Source organism: Dendrobates tinctorius, unplaced genomic scaffold, assembly GCF_039654945.1.
Source record: "Dendrobates tinctorius isolate UK_male_01 unplaced genomic scaffold, ASM3965494v1 ptg000120l, whole genome shotgun sequence".
Lineage (NCBI taxonomy): Eukaryota > Metazoa > Chordata > Amphibia > Anura > Dendrobatidae > Dendrobates > Dendrobates tinctorius.
In genome coordinates this window covers 14,837,050-14,856,389 of record NW_027361788.1, presented here as the reverse complement: position 1 = coordinate 14,856,389, position 19,340 = coordinate 14,837,050, and the positions used below count along the sequence as shown (strand labels likewise).

At 40.4% G+C, this 19,340-nt stretch overlaps 1 protein-coding gene across 7 annotated transcripts in view; it reads left to right on the top strand.

The window, feature by feature from the left end:
* Positions 1 to 18,989, top strand: part of L1CAM (L1 cell adhesion molecule) — a 284,550-nt gene extending 265,561 nt beyond the window's left edge. For 5 of the 7 annotated variants that reach the window (XM_073590771.1, XM_073590769.1, XM_073590774.1 and 2 more), the window contains 4 exons: positions 2,036 to 2,164; positions 3,240 to 3,312; positions 8,159 to 8,170; positions 14,537 to 18,989. In XM_073590771.1, the coding sequence (XP_073446872.1) occupies positions 2,036 to 2,164; positions 3,240 to 3,312; positions 8,159 to 8,170; positions 14,537 to 14,768 (446 nt within the window). In that variant the 3' untranslated portion in view covers positions 14,769 to 18,989. The remainder of the gene's footprint in view (positions 1 to 2,035; positions 2,165 to 3,239; positions 3,313 to 8,158; positions 8,171 to 14,536) is intronic. The other 2 variants (XM_073590772.1, XM_073590770.1) reach the window with 1 other exon arrangement.
* The last annotated feature ends 351 nt before the right edge of the window (positions 18,990 to 19,340 follow it).

Below are 19,340 nucleotides of genomic sequence, written 5' to 3'. Positions count from 1 at the left end.
CTGCAGTTTATCACATCTTTGGGAAGCTGAGTTCACATTTCCTAGCCACACACAGGTCTGATTTCTGCCACACCTGTTCTCAATCAAGAAATCACTTAAATAGGACCTGCCTGGCAAAGTGAAGTAGACCTGTCATCATCCAAGCTGGGTTTTGTATCCTGTCTCTTTCCTGGTCTGATCACGTCAAAGGTTACATTTTCTCTGCCCCATTCTGGCATCAGGTCGGCTATTTCTCTCCACTGCATCATGCAGGCGGTGTCAGTTATAGTTTCTGCCTACGGCATGTGTAGCTGACTCTGCGTACCCTGATTTGTCCTGCTGCTTTTGCTGTCTGTATCCGTGTCTGTTTATTCCCCTCTTCCCGTCCCGACTCTGTTTTCCCCTTCTCGTTTTTTGACTCCCTGGTATTTGACTTGGCTTGGATCCTGACCTGCTGTTTGTCGCTTGTTTTTTTGGCATTTCTGCTCCTGACCAATATTGACCCATTTGGCTTGTTTCTTACTCTGTGCTTGTTTATTCCTTTGATACTGCGCTACAGACTAATATTGACCAAGCTTGTTTAACTATTCCGCTGCCACCTGGTGGTAACCTCGCTGCTGCGCTGCAGGTCTGCCACTGCTGTGTGCAGTCCTTCCTCCACTCTTTTGCCATCTATTGGAACTGCATCTACCTGCATAGCAGCAGCGTGTCATTACAAAAGATCCTCAAAAGCTAGACATCAGGCTGCAATCAAAAGAGATTCTGAAACAAATGAGAAACAAAGTAATTGAGGTCTGTCAGTCTGGAAAGGGTTATAAAGCCATTTCTAAAGCTTTTGGACTCCAGTAAACCACAGTAAAAGCCAATTATCCACCAAAACATGGAACAGTGGCGAAAACATGGAACATTGGTGAATCTTCCCAGGAGTGGCTGGCCAACCAAAATTACCCTAAGGGCACTGCAACGACTCATCCAATAGGTCACAAAATGTCCCACCACAATATCCATTGATCTGGATGTCTCACTTGCCTCAATTAAAGTCAGTGCTCACGACTCGACTATAAGAAAGAGACTGGGCAAAGATCGGTCGCGTGGCAGAATTCCAAGATGAAAACCACTGATGAGCAATAAGAACATTAAAGGCACGTCTCAGTTTTGCCAGAAAACATCTTGATGATCCTAAGACTTTTGGGAAAATACTCAGTGGACCAATGAGACAAAAGTTGAACTTTTTGGAAGGTGTATGTGCCATTACATGTGGCGTAGAAGTAACACAGAATGTCAGAAAAGGAACATCAAACCAACAGTAAAATATGGTGGTGCTAGTGTGATGGTCTATTTTGCTGCTTCAGGACCTGGAAGACTTGCTGTGGTAAATGGAACCATAAATTCTTCTCTTCCAAAAAATCCTGGAGGAGAATGTCCGGCCATCTGTTTGTGACCTCAAGCAGAAGCGCACTTTGATTATGCAGCAGGACAATGATCCAAAACACACCAGCAAGTTCATCTCTGAATAGCTTAAGAAAAATAAAATTAAGACTTTGGAGTGGCCCAGTCAAAGTCCTGACCTTAATCTGATTGAGATGCTGTGGCATGACCTTAAAAAGGCGGTTCATGCTCGGAACCCCTCCAATGTGGCTGAATTCCAACAAATCTGCCGATATGAGTGGCCAAAATTCCTCCAGAGCATTGTAAAAGACTCATTGCCAGTTATCGCAAACGCTTGATTGCAGTTGTTGCTACTAAGGGTAGCCAACCAGTTATCAGGTTTAGGGGACAATCACTTTTTCACACAGGGCCCTGTAGGTTTGAATTTCTTTTTCCCCTTAATAATAAAGACCTTCATTTACAAACTGCATTTTGTGATTATTATGTTATCTTTGTCTAATATTTACATTTGTTTGGTGATCTGAAACATTTAAGTGTGACAAACATGCAAAAGAATAGGAAATCAGGTAGGGGGAAAACACTTTTGCACACAACTGTAGATAGAGAGATAGATAATGGATAGATGAGTAAATTATTACCTGGGTCTCTTCTTCCCTTTTCTTTCCAGCTCTTCCTGATGAGAAGGGATTTGCGAGTCAGGGCTGGTTTATTGGGCTGATTAGCGCCATTGTTCTGCTGCTTCTCATCCTGCTCATCCTGTGCTTCATCAAACGTAGCAAAGGTGGGAAATATTCAGGTAAGTTAATAGCCTTTCAGAGCTAAGAAAAAGATTTATAGACTTTGGTGTAACAAATTATCTCCTCCTCCAAGGGGAGCTATATGGAGAATAGGAAGAGTTATTCCACTGAAATCAAACCCGCTGCAGCTTCCCCTCCGTGGCTCCGTGCTTTGATTTTATCAATGGAGATGGCCTGTAGGTTTGCAGCTGGGCTTTCCTTGATCTGGGGCAGTTTCCTTACCTTGGTGTATATTTATATATATATATATATATATATATATATATATTCTAAGATAGAAATACTTGTTGGCACCCACTGGCATGCCACACCTGAGGAAGAAGTCTCCTATAACCAAGGTTCTACGGGGTTTGGTTTGTCTTAATTGGTGTAATGCTTCAACTTTGTGAGTGGAAATATTCTGCATAATTAAATTTATGCTTCTCCTCACCTGGGGGAACTTCACTTACTTAGGGTGCTTTATTTAAATAAGACACCATACTTTGTTGGCCTCCTCTGGCACCCATCGCAGAGGGCAGAAAGTACCACCCGTCTCCTTTACAGTGTAGTCACACATCTGTGTAAAATGTCCGAGTGCTCTGATTTTTTTTTTATTGGACCTCACTCGTCTCTGACCCATTGAGTCTCACAGATCCATTCACAAATTTGTAAAAATGATGGATCCGATAAAGAGATCCATGAAACTCAGAGCATGTCCTATGCCAATCTGATGATAAGGATCAGAATTGGACATAACTCAGTGGTGTCCGATAAAGAAATCTGAATGTCTCTCTTGATGCACCAGCAGTAGAGATTGTATAATGTGGCAGGTTCCAGATTTTAGAAAAGTTGTATGCAAGAGGAGACATTTTGAGGGAACTTCCATGAAGCTTCCAAGTTCTACAACTGTTTTCACGAGGAAGAAACTAGATAACCTGTATTTTGGAAAGTTTCTCACCAGGGTTAAAGCTAAAGGTGAAACAAAGGTGACAATCATAGGTTCTCTGACCAGTTATGGGTCTTCTATCAGTTCCATATTCCAACTTTTTATGGCACCTTCCATGTTTAGACTTTTTGACTTTTTGTTTTATACAGTGAAAGATAAAGAAGACACCCAAGTGGATTCTGAAGCTCGTCCGATGAAAGATGAAACATTCGGAGAGTACAGGTACAATAAATAGACTAGTTATTGTAGTGCAAGCAAGTTAATATAAGGATGGCTCTGACCTATAGTCTTCTCCTGACATGGACATTCCAGTACATGCCTTCTACTAAGTGTAAAGGGTCTACAAACTCTGTACTATAGTATGTTAAAATCTGTTGAGGGTTGCATGAAATTTATTGATATTTCAGATTTATATTTTAGGGTTCTGCACTCTATAGAGCCCAGTGACCCGTCATTTTGGCCCTGGGCTCTTGGATCTTCATTGATATCATCTTTCTAGGTTGAATTCTTTATTTATTGATTGATAGGATTACATAACATTTTTTTTTTCAATGGGTACATCGATGATTGTCTTTCCTTTATTTTCTACAATCTATATCAATTTATAGCAGCTATCCAAATTACAAAGGAAATACTGTATTATAAGCCAGAAAGTACATTTCCATTTTCACATTTTCTTATAAGGCCAAGACTATAAATGTAATAGAAAGACGGCTGTAATATTTGTTACATCCGTAACACATATTTATAACTAGCAATTGGGTTTTGCACAAATATATTTTTATGACACGCGTCAAAAAGGAAAATGACACCAGATTTTGCTTTTTTACGTTACATGAGGAGGAACAGACTTTTCTGTCATCTGCTGCAAATTATTATGCAAATACTATTTGTGTTTTCAGATTTGGCAATTTTTATGCAACTAAAAGTGAGGAGGGAAACAGAAGAAGATTAATTCAGAATTGTTTCCAGGCAATTCTAAAATCAGCAACAATCAGTTCATCATCCAAATGATAAATTGATGCAAATGAGAATATCGCAAGTCCTTTAATCATTAACGTCCCAAATAGTTATTAACCTGTGGATATCGGGTTAATCTTTAGCTTTCCTAAGCTGCCCGGTCATTGCACTAAAAATCCAACTGTTGGAAGGAAATTTACTTTATTTCTCCCGGCAGCTTTCAGTCATAGAGGCGTGGCTTCAGTCACTGCTCAATGCACCATGAGTGTTGGCTGTAATGACGTCCCAACACTGACTGAAATCCGGTTCAGCAGTGCATCAGTATGGAGCCAGCTGTCAGTCAGTGACAGGGGTACGGTTACAGCTGCCACTCACTATGTACTGAGCAGTGACTGGACCCATGCCGCTGTGCCTCTATGACTGAAAGCCGGAGGCCGCCAAGAGAAATAAAGTTAATTTCCTCCCACCAGCGGAGATATCTATGCAGCTTTGGACCGCTAATAACCTGCAGAATAACCCCATATCTGCAGATGAATGGCGTTTTGGAATGTGACAGGTTCCCTTTAAGCAAAATTCTTTACAAGTCATTACATTGTCATTGATGGTGTCTCATTATTGCATCCAATATATACAGTGGGGTAAATAAGTATTTGATCCCTTGCTGATTTTGTAACTTTGCCTACTGACAAAGACATGCACACTCTATAATTTTAAGGGTAGGTTAATTTTAACATTGAGAGATAGAATATCAAAAATAGAATCCAGAAAATCTCATTGTATAAATGATATTTGTAACTACATACATGTCTTGTTCCAACGTTTTCTCCAAGGGCATGTTCACATGCGTCTTTTAGATGCTGACATACCCGATGAATTGTTCCTGAAAAAGACTCTAAAGGAAAATGATGGTGTTTTTACTGAAATGTCATTTTTTTATGTCTTCTCTGACATCTTTTGCTGAAGTTTTACCAACAGCGTTTGTTTTTTCTCACATTACATGTATTAAAAATGAGCGGCTTCCAAGCAGAAGAACGGACCGGTCACTTCTTTTGACCGCCTTGGAAGCCGGGAGAGCTGAAAGGATGATAAAAAATACAGAACATATGAACAGCAAATCGTTTTGACATTGCAGTGAAGCGCACTGCTATCCATGGTGCTGAATGTTCACTTAGCTAGAATTCACACAGTGATTCACAGACCGGCCGTGTTTCTCCTCACCTGAACTCATCAGCCTCAAGCATATTTGGGAATGTCATTTTTTTTCTTTACTAGATGCACGTATTTTCACCAAAAAAGTAAAAAAATTGACTTGTTTAACATGTACAGCCTCTGTATATCACTGTACATAGCTGGCTGCAAAAAAAGTGAGCTAACAGTGAATCGATCAGTGAGCTCATTCTGACGACAGGATATGCAGCACTTATATCTGATATGCTGAACTTTCTACTAAACAGATTTCTGATCACATCAAAGTACCAAAGTTGCAGTCAGCTATGTACTGGGATACATAGAGGCCGTAGAAGCCAAACAGTCACACATTTTTTATTAAACCTTATTGCAAAAAAAAAAAAAATTTTAGCCTAAAAAAAGGCATGCATTGAAGTGAAAATTTGTGTCCATATGCTTTACATTTACACTTGTCTCTTGCTCATGGACTATGGCTGGTATTGCTGATTTACTTGGATAGCACCTGGCTGCTGCAATATCAGGTACATCCCATAGATAAAAGAGGTGCTGTTTTATTAAAAAAAAAAAAAAAGTAGACTCTTCTTTCTAAATCTTACTAAACCCCAGACAGAATAAACAATCCTTCTTGAAGGAATTTTGTGGTACCTTTATTGTTACAGTATACCGTACTGGAACCCATAGTGATATTTTCCAGCTGGGAACAATCCTACACAATTACTTGGGTTTCCAGCTTAGAAAAACTGGCTCAGCAAATCTCAGCACAGGCCACTTTGAGGTGTTGAATTAATGTCCAGATTTAGATGAGTCGATTATAATTATGTAGCAGAGGTGAGTTTATTAATTGGTCATAGCTCCTCGTCTTATGTGTGGTCTACTGCTGCATTCTCATTTATCATGTATGACAAATCCATACCATTACAGATTAACACTAATACTTACCCTGTGGAGAGGTTAAAACAATAATGCCACCAAGTGTAAGCACTGGATACATCGATGACATCTACATGTATTCAGTACCAATGGAAAGCCATAAGTTCTGATGCTCGCTGTCTTTTTTACTTTCTGTTCCCATCTGTACATAACATAAAGGCCAGTTCAGCCAATCACTGGCCACATTAGAGACAGACTTAAAGGGAATATGTCACCTATTTTTTCGTATATAAGCTGTAGTCACCGCCATCAGGGGCTTATCTACAGTATTACAGAATGCTGTAGATAAGCCCCCGATGTAACCTGAAAGATAAGAAAAATGAGTTATATTACACTTACCCGGGGGGGGCGGTCCGGTCCGATGGGTGTCGCGGTCTGGTCCTGCGTCTCCCATCTTCATGCAATGACATCATCCTCCTTGCTGTCTGTCGCGGCTCCTACGGATGCATACTTTATCTGCCCTGTTGAGGCCAGAGCAAAGTACTGCAGCGTGCAGGCCCTGGGAAAGGTCAGAGAGGCCCAGCACCTGCGCACTGCAGTACTCTGCTCTGCCCTCAACAGGGCAAATCAGTACACCTGGCAGGAGCCGCGACAGGCAGCAAGGAAGAGGACGTCATCTCTAGAAGATGGGAGGCGCTGGACTGGACCGCGACACCCACCTCACCGGACCGCGCCCCCCGGGTGAGTATAATCTAACTCGTTTTTCTTATCTTTCAGGTTACATCGGGGGCTTATCTACAGCATTATAGAATGCTGTAGATAAGCCCCTGATGGCGGTGGCTGCAGCTTATATACAAAAAAATAGATGACAGATTGCCTGTAAGCCAGTCATTGGATTAGCGTCCAATTCTTTTGTGTCAAGATGGGTCCAGGAGGTAAAGATCAACAGGGACTTGATAAGTATCGTAAAGAAAGCTACATGGTATTGATGAAGACGAATATTCTATTTTTTATTCTTTTAATCAATCTGAGACCTTTAAAAAAATACTTTTAATTCCCTGGACACTCCCTTTAAGGAAAACTTGTAACTTATCATAAATATGTATTTTGCTTACCTGATGTAAATGCCGCAGTTCTCATGAATCCGGCACTGTTTTTCCTTTTTTACTGCACCTCTCCATTCCTGAGATATGGCCCCTTCTTCCCTGTATGTGATGCTGTCAAACTGGGTGTGGTCACCAACTCCTCTCTTCATGAGAACCACACCCAGGTGGGTAAAAAGACTACTTTTGCATATCACAGATAGAGGGCCATATCTCAGGAAAGGAGAGGTGCAGGAACAAAAGAAAAACATCGCTGGATTCAGGAGAACAGCGGCATTTACACCAGAATAAGCAAATATTTATGGAAAGTTACAGGTCCTCTTGAAATTGGATCTTTCATCGGAGTTTTGCTACTGCATCTCAGAACAGCATAATGTACTGAATGACGCATGACCCTGATTCCAGCAATTTGTCACTTACTGGGCTGCCTGCTCCAATTTTGATAACATCTTAGTTTTACCAGCTGCAGTTCGGAGCTCTGTACAATCCTACTCACACCACTGATTTGATGCATTCTGCATAGGCAGAAAGCTGCCAATCATTATTGGAGGCGGGGTTATACAGAGCTCATGAATATGGAGGACTACATGGCAGCAGGTTACTAGTCCTCTGCTGTTGATAGAATTGTGATTTTATGAAAACTAGAGCAAATAGCCTAGTAAGTGACACTTTGTTGGAATCAGGATCTCTATCTCTACATTATGCAAAGATGGTAGATTTCACCTTTGTTCCTACTATTGTTAAAGAGGGCAGCAATCTGAAAGACAGAGTAATATTTCAATGTTATATGGTTTGGAAACACTTGAGACAGATTCCAATATACAGTATGATCCGATGTTTAGAAGCGACTGCCGGGCGTCTGCCCACATACACTGTTTGCACATGTGTGATTGGTGTGCCTGACCTTTTGCATTCGTTCTCCACTCTCTTGTCCATGCTGCCATCAGATCTCTGGAGAGGTAAGCTGCTCTCTCACGGTAAAGTTCCTTCTTACAGATGGGGGATGCGCTTTTTGCACATTGGGTGTTCATTGAATCAAGTTTATTTCCACCCTTTTGTGCCGCTTTCTTTCAAATCAATTTTTCCTTGACTACATCATATGGTTATACAATTATACCTCAAGCCTTTGCTAAATTCAATTTTCAGAAGGGTCTACCAGCAGCTGGTTGGCTGGTAACTGTCTGGTAAGACTACGATGGCTGGATGTAAGAAAGTCAATCATTCTTAAAGCTAACCGGCCAACTAAATTAAAGACAATCTATGTCTAAAGCGGCAGGATACAATCCATGTAGCATTCACATATATTGGTTATCCTTTTTAGAAGTCACCCTGGAGTTTCTTCGGTAGAGTTGTCCATACATTTCTTTTTGAGCCTCTTGACAGATCATTGATAGATGTATGGCATTGCCAACATTGCCACCCAAGTTTTATCCTTGAGAACAGATAGAAAATAACTCATGTGAGACACTAAACCAACTTTCCAGTAAATATAAGAAGTTGGTCAGATTCCGGGTCACCATTGATAGCCAAATCTTTGGTGAACCACCATATGTCTGATCCTATATTATCACCGAAAGCCATGTTAAGACATGGTTTAGCGTGTTCACAACCATATTGTATACCAATGTCTGGTATATTGTCCATAGGGTCACTGGCCATACTGTAGTTTTAGGTTAATTTAATTTCATACATTGGCTTATTGATCATTTTTACCCCCATATTCTTGAGGAATCCATGAGTAAAAAAAAATGGTGGCACTGGCATGCTTGGTCCCGTATTGGCTAGGAAAGTCAGGAATTTTCAAAAACTATCCTGGCGCAATCAAAAGTAGGCACGCTCAGCCAGTTTGGAGTTAAAAGGTATTTTTTTGGTCTTGTTTTAAAAACAAACTGTTCTTTACTCACCTTTCCCTAGTCCAGCGCTTAGTCTCTGCTGATGTTCCCGGTGACTGGTATTGTGAGCAGTGTTGACAACGCTGCAGCCAGTCAATGAGCTTAGCTGCCCTGCCCAAGTTGACGGCACAAGCCGCTCAAAGCTGTTGAGCTCACTGATTGGCTGCAGTACTGTCAAGGTGGTCTCATCACTGTCAGCAATAACAGACACCGGTAACGGCAGCAGAGACTTGGCACTGGACCCGGGGAGGGTGAGTAAAGACAAGGTTTATTTTTATCAAACTGCTGAACTGCAGCTAGGGAAACTGGTTTTACCAAAATCTAAAAGCAAAACCTCTTTAAACATCCTTATTTTCCTTTTTGTAGTAAGTTATTTATGTTGGTAGTGCCTCTAGATTTGATTATGATGCCTCCTAAGCACCCTATGGTTGTATACCTAATGCGAATGTGGCTGTCATCTGAATTTACAGGCATTCCATGTGCCGGACAGGGTCCATAGTGAATGCCAATGGAACGAAAGTCATGCAGCCCCCATAAGAAACTCCATCCTTAGAACACATTATTTTTATCTGCCCAAGCCTTGCCAAGTTACAGGGGAAATTATATGTGAATGCTATGAATATCTTATCCATAAAATCTAGAGTGGTCAAAGAGTTGGGCAGAAGTCCATAGAAGCCAATCAGCCTGGCAATATCTGGTGACCATGGACCCCTGGCCTGCTATGTGCCCACACTAGTTTTCTACTAAAGATTGTCACTTACGAGCCTCTGATCGATCCTAAGAATGACAAGACGCTACTTGTCTGGCGGTGTCACCTGCACATCCCTAGCACGATGGGAACTTGCCATATACTTCAGTATAGAGAGCAGCGTGCCATATGTAGACATGGCTTATCTCTGTGTATCACTTCATTGCAGTTCATAGACGGGGTATCAATGTGTACCGAGGAGCTGAAATCTCCAAAAATGCATCTAACTCAATTTTTCTTGATACATTAAAAGTCGTCATTTGCCAATACGGATCTATAGTGTACATGTGCATGTTCTAGCCGTGTGTGATGTGAGTCATAGTAATGTCCTGTCTTCTAGGTCTATCTACATGTTCTGTGCATGCCTATGAAAATTCTGACATTGCATTTGTAGAACTTCGCGAGAGTATGGCGTCACCCACCAAATTAATTCCCAAGGGAATAATAAGCAGCTTTTTTGGGAAACGCTTTCCTCTAGGGAAACATGATATTCCCATGATGTTAGCAGAGCTCCCTGGACCCGGCGTAGTATCACTTTGGAGCCCTCGTCTTGGGGCCACCATTGGAAAACCTACACTTATAGTATACACAGGGAATGGGCATACGCAAACATGTCCTAATAAGTTCACATTGGCTGAAAAAATGAAATTAAAGTCAGAAAGTTGCTATAATGGGGCAAAGCAAACATTCCCAGCAGTATTGGATCACTTCTGCTCATAGAGGTAGCATCCCGTATAATAGGCATATAGTAGAGAATCAATAAAGGGTTTATCTCGTAAAGTCAACACCTTTTGCAAATGAAATAATTCAGCCATAGCCAACCATACATTTTTTTAGGTCCTTTTCTACCTCTCTGTTGTGGCTTATATTGGGGCTCATAACATCGAATCCCCTTTATGGCAGCCATATGGCCTAATAGGGCAGATAGAAGGCAGGTGTCTTACAGGGGGACTGCAGTAATGTACAACAGGCTTCAACAGTGGGCTCGTCACCAAGCATCCTGTATCCCCAAGATCTATTGTAATTATTGGGATTGCTACTTTCTACAGCGGCTACCCATTCAGGTTATTAAAGGGGTTCCCCAAGTTATGAATTCCCTACTACTACATAAATAGGCTTTTATCTAATTTATGGGGCTGAATAATGCAGTGCATTTTAGGGATACATTCACACTTATGAGCTTGGCCACAATTCATTTGTAAAGTGGAAGTCATTGTTACTACGGCAGAGACAGGCCTCCATAAAACAGCCAACGCCTAGTGGTCTCCTTGTTTGGTACAGGACTCCCAAGTTCCTATAAGACAGTTTTCTTTTCTGTGTGAGATCATAAACCATATCCTATAAAGAATACCCACTGGTAACTAGCTCATTTCTACATCCAGCCTCATCGGATGGACCTTGCATGCTCACGGTTTATGTTGTTCGAAAAGTCTAATGTCTGTGATTGTGATTGTCTTGTGACTGTCATTCTGTCATTTATCTCCTCTAACAGCAGTACGTTCTTTAGAAATAGGTAAAACATATGCATCGGTAACGCTATACTGCACCCTTTGCATGTGCCAAAATGCCAGATCCTGCTTCTACCACTCCTACTTGGTCATTTGGATGGAGATCTATTGAGGCGCTAAGCAAATCATGGGATCCTTCATGTAGGAGTTTAGAAATCTGCTCAAATTGACTGAAATAGAGTCAAAGGAAAGCAGGGAGAGTTCCAAACATTCATCCATGTCTTCACTTAGTTGTCCTTTCATTTTCACTATGTTATCCTAATGCTATTCTATGTGTAGCTAAAATTGAGCATTACTTAGGACATATATCGATGTCTTGTTGCAGAGGCATTCTTCTGTAGAAGCATTGCCTAGAGAGCTGTGCAGATACATGATATGGAAGATTTGTCAGAACCTAAGTCTCCATGATACTGAATCGTAGTGTTGGTGGTCAACAACTTGACCATGTTCCAAAAGAGAAGTTTGAAAGCTAGAAGAGTCACTGTCTCCATACAGACCTAAAAATATAAAATAATGTCCCCTTGAACATTATAATTTGGAACATATATGGTTGGAGATGCACCAACAACCTTCCTCGATGACAGTCCATAAAAGCAAAACTCCACCCTATGCCTAAAAAGTGTCTATACGTTTTGCATGTACTGTATAATCACTTTCTCTGCTCATCTCTGTTCCTTTCCTCACATTCCATCATTCTGGATCTTTTTAATCCTACTGTACATGGCATGGGGAAAGCAGTGATAAGTCTCCAGTATGCCTTAGGCCTGTTTCACAGTTCCGTTTTTGACCATCAGTTAAAATCCGCAATTTTTTAAAAAAACGGATCCGCCATTTTTTTGGCGGATCCGTTTTTTTTTCCCCATTGAGTTGCATTACCGGCGGATCTTGACAGATGGCCATCCGTTGGATCCGTTTTTTTGTGGATCCGCCAAATTTTTTTCATCCGCCGACATGCCTGGACGGACCATGCAATGTTTTTTTGCTGCAGGATCCACATTTTAAAGTGCGCATGCCCGGAGGAAGAAAGTCAGCCGGAAATTTAACCGGAAATCCTTTCTGGCGGACGGAAAAAATTCTCTCTCTCTCTCTCCTCCCCGGGCTGAGGTTCCTTTAAAATTCTTCATTCACCGGATCCGTCAAAAAAACGGTCCGGTGGCATCCGTTCACATCAGTTAGCAACGGATCCACTTTCGGATTTTAACTGACACAAAAAAACTGAAGTGTGAAACAGGCCTTAGTCTTTCGTGTGCCAAAAGACAGACACAGCCGCAACCTCATCATTGTGTGTCCATCACTCAGAAAACGATAAGCAGTGGCTCTGCCCATGCCACTCTACCGGCTACGTTGGATTAAAGAGGACTTTAAGCGGAGAAGGAGGCAGGAGGAGGGAATGGAGGTCAACAAGGAAAGTGACTGTACATGCAAAATGTATAGTCATCTTTTTAGGCAAAGGCTAGAGTGTTGTTTTACATGAACTACTTTTTCATGAATTTTTAATGATTCATAGAATAATATTGGATACCTTGTCAACATTTGTTATTTGATATGTCTCCATGCATGGTTCAATATTCTAGAGTATTACTTGCATTGTCCATTATGTCTCTGCATACATTTATAAGCCATTTATTATGACCCATGCAATGCTTACATCCTTCTGCATCTTGTACATAGCAGATTTCTCCTTTTGTGTTTTTTTTATTTGGACCTTTGACCAGTAAGCATTGAGTGTTGTACAGAATTTTGGCAATGTCCACCCCTCCCATAAGTCATATTGACTTTGGATGTTAGAAGCTTATTGTAGACAATAATTTGCAAACAATTCTCCTTACCTTCCATATTGGCTGTTGAACATGGATAATCTGATGGTCATCACTTTGGCATCGTGCCTCTCTTCTTTATGCTTGGGAAGTCGTACGTTTCTTGTGTTGTACAGTGTCCCACTTTTCAGGAATGAGGCCATACACTTTAAATAGTTGTCTCGGCTAATAGCTTTCTCTCCCAAAACCCTCATACGTTGAATGCTTAGTTACACAAAAGGATTGGAAGTTCAAAGTTGCTGACTTTTGTGATGTTGGGTTAAAAGTGCCTGACCTTCATGATGTTGGAAGAAAGTTGAAAGGCCCCAATTATTGCATAGTTGGCCAGTCCCACCAGATTTGTCCAACATTAATCTGATGTCCCTAAGGGCTTAGATGTAACAAATGCAACTGCTATTGGACCCCTGGATAGAGAGAGCCCAGCTGTAACCCTTATTTCAAAAGGTGGTAAGACCTAGTTTATGGAGTGCCCTTTCTATATTCTATATTATGATGGTGTGGGTAATGAATCTCGCAATCCGAAAAAGGAGATGGGCTGCTCATGGGCATATACCATGTATTCATACCTTAAGTAAATAAGGATCTTGTGATGTTTAAAAAACCTTACAGTAAAGGGGGTTATTCAAAATTGAACAAACATGGCTATTTCTTTCATAATCAATGCTACACCTTTCTTAAATTCGTGTATAGCTCATCCCTATTCACATCAAACGCCATTCCACTCACAATGGGTAGAATCTGTTTTTTGAAAGAAAGCAACCATTTTTTTGTAACTCTGGATGACTGTGTTAACATATATGAGCAAGATTTATGCCAAATTCAAAGAACTAAGTCCAGCAGTAGACTTATCAGCATCAGGTTAGCCTTTCAAATCACAGGAAGAGTAATGGTTTGTGGGGTGAGGGACGTGCCCATCAATGTCCAAACCTTTTTTTTTTTTTTTTTGCTTTTTCTGAAATTTTTCCCTTAAGTTTGATGTCTTGCCTGAATTCTGTATTTTTGTTCCTTGTTTTGCAATCCTCCCATGCAATCATACATATCAAACTTTCTATCGATCTTCCTTCTGTGCCTTCCTTCAGACTTGTTTTTCTAACATCCGGTCGACATTGTTTAGTTATCCATAAAAACTTATAATTTTCTACTGTTCCCATTGGGTAAGATGGGAGATTCTGAACCAGGACAACGTTCATTTCATGCAATTGCATACAGTCACCCACCGAATCACAGAATGAAGGCTGAAAGATAGAAGGGTGTGTTTAGAAAATTTGCAGTAGTCCCAAAAGTTAAAGTTATATGACCTCTAAATGTAAAAGAAATTATGTGACAGTGCTAACCACATTTGCCTTTCATTTCTATCCAGTGATAATGACGAGAAACCATTCAATAGCAGCCAACCTTCCCTCAATGGTGACGTCAAGCCCCTAGGAAGTGATGACAGCTTGGCTGACTATGGCGGAAGTGTGGATGTCCAGTTCAATGAGGATGGCTCCTTCATTGGTCAATACAGTGGCAAAAAAGAAAAGGAGGCTCCTGGGGGTAATGACAGCTCTGGTGCAACCTCTCCGGTTGTCCCTAATATTGCTATAGAATAAAAAAAGAAAAAGAAAAAAAACACATTTTTGATGGAGGATGGTTGTAGGGGAAATAATCAAGAAAGAACACTTAGGGGGACAATGGAAAGAACTAGATGGATCTGAAGAATTTATTTTCCGCTTGCAAATCTAATAACCATTTTGGTGCTAGAGTAGCAAGTCGTATATTATGTGGCGAGTCTCTTTTGCACCAAATGGGTCGAACTGCTGTACTATTTTTGGACTGCAACTCCATGACTTGTACTAAGCAAATGTATAGGTGCCAACAGATTCTGTAAAGGATGGGTACCAGTGTTCTCATTTTATTTAATAAAAAATGAACAAAAAGTGGTGAAAAAACCAACAACAAAGGATAAAAGAAGAAGGACACTCATCGATAAATGTGAAAAATAAAAAAAAAATGAAAAACCAAAGGAAGAAAAAAGTAAAAAAAAAAATGCATTTCTCTCTTTCACGCCAAGTTTCGCATTCACACGAGAACTGTGTTACTTTTCTATGGTGTCTTTTCTTTGTAATTGTCTCTTTCAGTGTGTTTAAAATTCACAAAGGACCCAGCAGCTCTGTGGGTCTCATTATCTGAGCGCAACTTGCCAAAAAAAATAGAGATAAAAAAAATACATGAAATCTGAACAATGTATGCATATGTGTGCTTTTCCCTACATGGCAAAATCTTCTGTATGTCTCATCATCATCATATACCTTCAGCACTCACATCTGTCAATCAATGAGCCAGATTTTGTGGGCAATCATCTTAGCTCCTTCCCTTGTAATCACAGTGAGTTCCCCTTGAAGAAGAAAGAAGTAATGAAAAAGTATTATTTTTTTATGCTGTTTTGTTCACGGCCTCTCGTCTGGAAGAGAGGGGGCATTTACGTTAGACATTTGCGCGAAACGCGTGTCTGACATTCTCATAGTCTCTCTTTCGGCAAAAGCTAATGTATCATATCACAATTTTGCAGTGGGTTGTTGGATTGCCATGGTAAGTAGCATTTTTTTTTATATAAGATAGGCTTATTCAATGCTGTGTATATAGTAAGACCAGGAAGTAGCCAATGGCAATCATGCAGTTGCCCTCCATTCATGCAACTTGGGGGTCTATTCGCTAATATTTGACTATTGGTTACGGTGCATACGTACTATATGCTCCAGGCTATAACATAGGCTTTACTCAACAACCTCTGTGTGCTCAGTTCTGCATGGTGTGCATCTCAGGAGCAATGAAGGCAACAAACCGATTAGACCCCTCTGTTACTGGTTGTGGGGCCTTCTTGAAATTAAAGGGGTCTGTCATTGATTACAGGGTTTATTGCATGCTCAGTGCAGAACTGATCAGCAAATGATAAGCAGTCAGGCTAGCCTTTTGCAAAGTTCTTCATTTATTTAGGATATCAGGACCAAGGGAGAACAAATTTCCTTGTATCCCAGTGTCTTTCTCAGGAGGCAGGTGCAGCATTATGGCGAAGGTGCTTGGGACGATCCATGCCAAACACCTTATCCCCTTGTGCCTCAGTGTCCGCCCTGTGACTATTATTACCCATCGCCCCAATGTTTCTGCAGGAACATGCAGCAGTGTTTCCACCCCAGATGTGACTGCCTGGAAACCTCAGCAGAATATTTTCAGACAGAATTACTGTGTATATATAAAGGGTATCATTTGTTTCAGCTGAGTAACCACCACCACCACCCCTGTCTGTTATCACATCTCACTGTAGATGTTAAATTTGTTTGGTTTTTAATTTTTTGGAGTATTGATCAGGATATTGATTGGATATGTGAAGGGGAAGAATATACTAACCTACAGTGCCAGGAAAAATATGGTCATAAATGTTTCATTATGGGAGAGGCTACGTCTTGGAGTTGTCCGATGTTCACATCAAACAGTCATGAGTTCCATGATGGACCTCAATCAAAATTACATTGGTTTCTAGCTGCATATGATCTACTCATTACAACTGCCTTGTCAGACACTGTGATTAACATTTTGATGCCTATAGATTCACAATATAAGGTAATGTCAATTAAGGGCTACCCTTTAATTTTTAGCAAATGGATAAACTATTGCTAGTCATACTAGCTCAGACATCAACCAGCTCAATCGTTTCCATGGTCAAGAATGGCTGGATAGAGAAAAGTTTTCATCAAGTACCATTGGATGTTCTTGTAGGACCAGGATCTTTGACCATAATGGTCTCCAAAGATTAAGCGAAAGTCAACCCAACTTGGAGTTGACTTTGGAGCCAATCATTTGTCTTTAAGGCCTATCTCTTATAGGTTAGTGAACAAAAATAAAAGGCTACTCTTTAATTCTTAGCAAATAGGTAAACTATTGCTGGGAATATTCTCTAAGACATCTAAACTAGCTTAATCGCTTACTAGTGGTCATAAAGCAAGGTCATTAGAAGCTAGATAGAGAAGGTTTTCATTGAGAATCATTGGAGGGTTTTGTATGTCCAGGATCTTTGACTATAATGGTGCCCAAATATGAAGCAGAAGTCAACCCAAGTTGGAGCTGACTTTGAGCCAATCACTCATTATTAAAGTCTATTTCTTGGGTTGATTGACAAAATAAAGTGCCACTCTTTAGTTCTTAAAAAATGGATAAACTATGTCTGGACACTTGCTCGAAGACTTCTAAACTAGATCATGGTCTGTTCAGAATGTTCATGAATGACTGAGTAGAGAAAGAATGCATTAGATGTTCTTGTAGGTCCAAAAGCTTTGAACACCATTATCCCCAAAGGTCAAGTAGAAGTCAAGAATATTTGGAGGTGACTTTTGGAGCCACTCGCTTGCCATTAGGGTCAATGTCTTATTGGTTGGTTCACAAATACAGTAATCAATTAGTGCTTACTGATATGTTGTGTGTGTTCAATGATAATGTAATTATAAGTGGACATAGAGATGGAAGCTAGGCCCTCAAGATCGTTTTCTCTGGTAGCTCCAAGTACGACAATGGATTCCATCATTTAAAATCTACATGGTCCATGATCACATCGTAAATATTTATGAAATAGCAAAAAGATTTGCCATAAATGTCTGATAGATGGGGACCCATTGCTATATTTTAGAACAGATCTCTACCATGTGCTACCATTCTCTAAGGAAGTCTCAAAAATATCTGACATGTCTGCCATATTTTGATGATGGTTTATATGTAAGGAGTGGGATTACCCATTTAATACCCATAAAGATAGAAAGACACGTACAAGTGGCCAACTGTCTCTTTCCTCCATTCTAGGTTGGGTCCCTTGAGCAGGAACCTGCACGTATCACAACTTTTCGGCTTAGTCAATGGATATGCTATAAACATCGGTAACCTCCCATAATGATAAATGACTGATTAAATCATGAATTTTCTCCATCATTCACCATCTCAACACATGTGACTGCTTACTTGATTATTTTTTACCTTTGCATAAGCCACCATTATATCAATTTGCCAATGTTCTTTGTAGCACAGGACACATTTATTTCCTTGTAATTATATATAATGCCATTACTACAAATAGAGGAATTCAGAGGTACATCTGATGAAAGGTTGAAAAAAAACCTAATTTGAGGTCATGTTCAAGTAAAATATAATGTTTGTATAGGGCTTAAGCTGAAAACTATGGTAATGAAGTGCAAGAGGGTTGAAGACTGTCCATCCAAGCTTATACCACAACTGCCATTTCTTACATGTTATACATGGTGGTACTATTGTTCCATTGTAGTCTCCATTAGCCGGCCAATGGTTACCCAACCAAGGATGCCAAAAGGCTGCTGGCTGATGATGCCATCTTGGACCACAGGTTGTGCAAGGTCTTTGTAATCCTTGCAATGTAGAAGCTGAACAGCATGATTGCCACTTCATGTCCAACTCTTTGGTTTTTAACTCAGCTTAGAAGAAACAGTAACCCCGCAGAGTGATTTTTTTCCTGGCATTGTTCTTTATGGACAATGCAAATGAATGCTCACACTTGGTGTTTATCCTCCAGCTCCAAATGAAGAGAATTAACACTTTTGCGGTCAGGGGTGGAGGCTGCAGGCATCCCTGAAAGTGAAGGGGTTAAAGGGAAATCAAGAAGCACTGGGCAGGGGGGAGCAGGTGCGCGATGTATCTTTTTGAATGTAAATAGTGTTTCTGAAGTTTGTATCTGCCGGTAGTGTATAGGCTTCTGTAAGTCCCTGTCTAAAGCTTGGTATTGTTAAAGAAGAATACAAACTATATCATGATACAAATGTGTTGTGTGTTTTATTCCAAGTCTAGTGTCAAGTTATTACATTGACCCAAAACTGTATGTAGGTACCGTTTTCCTTTGGTCCAGGATATAAGATTCAAAGTACTGTGTCTAATTACACTCCCGGAGACAAAGTGGATAGGAGCTCAAATGTCTTGTTACTCTTTATTGCCCCACACATTAAAAATGTGTCAAATACTAAGCAAATTTCCACCTCATTTATATCTAATTTCCTATACAGTGACAAAGTCCTGCCTCCAGTTCCAGTAGCGATAAAGACCCACCATACTTGATGTAGAAACAAAGCTCTGTTACCATTTCATGTAGAGAGATAAAGACCCACCCTACTTCC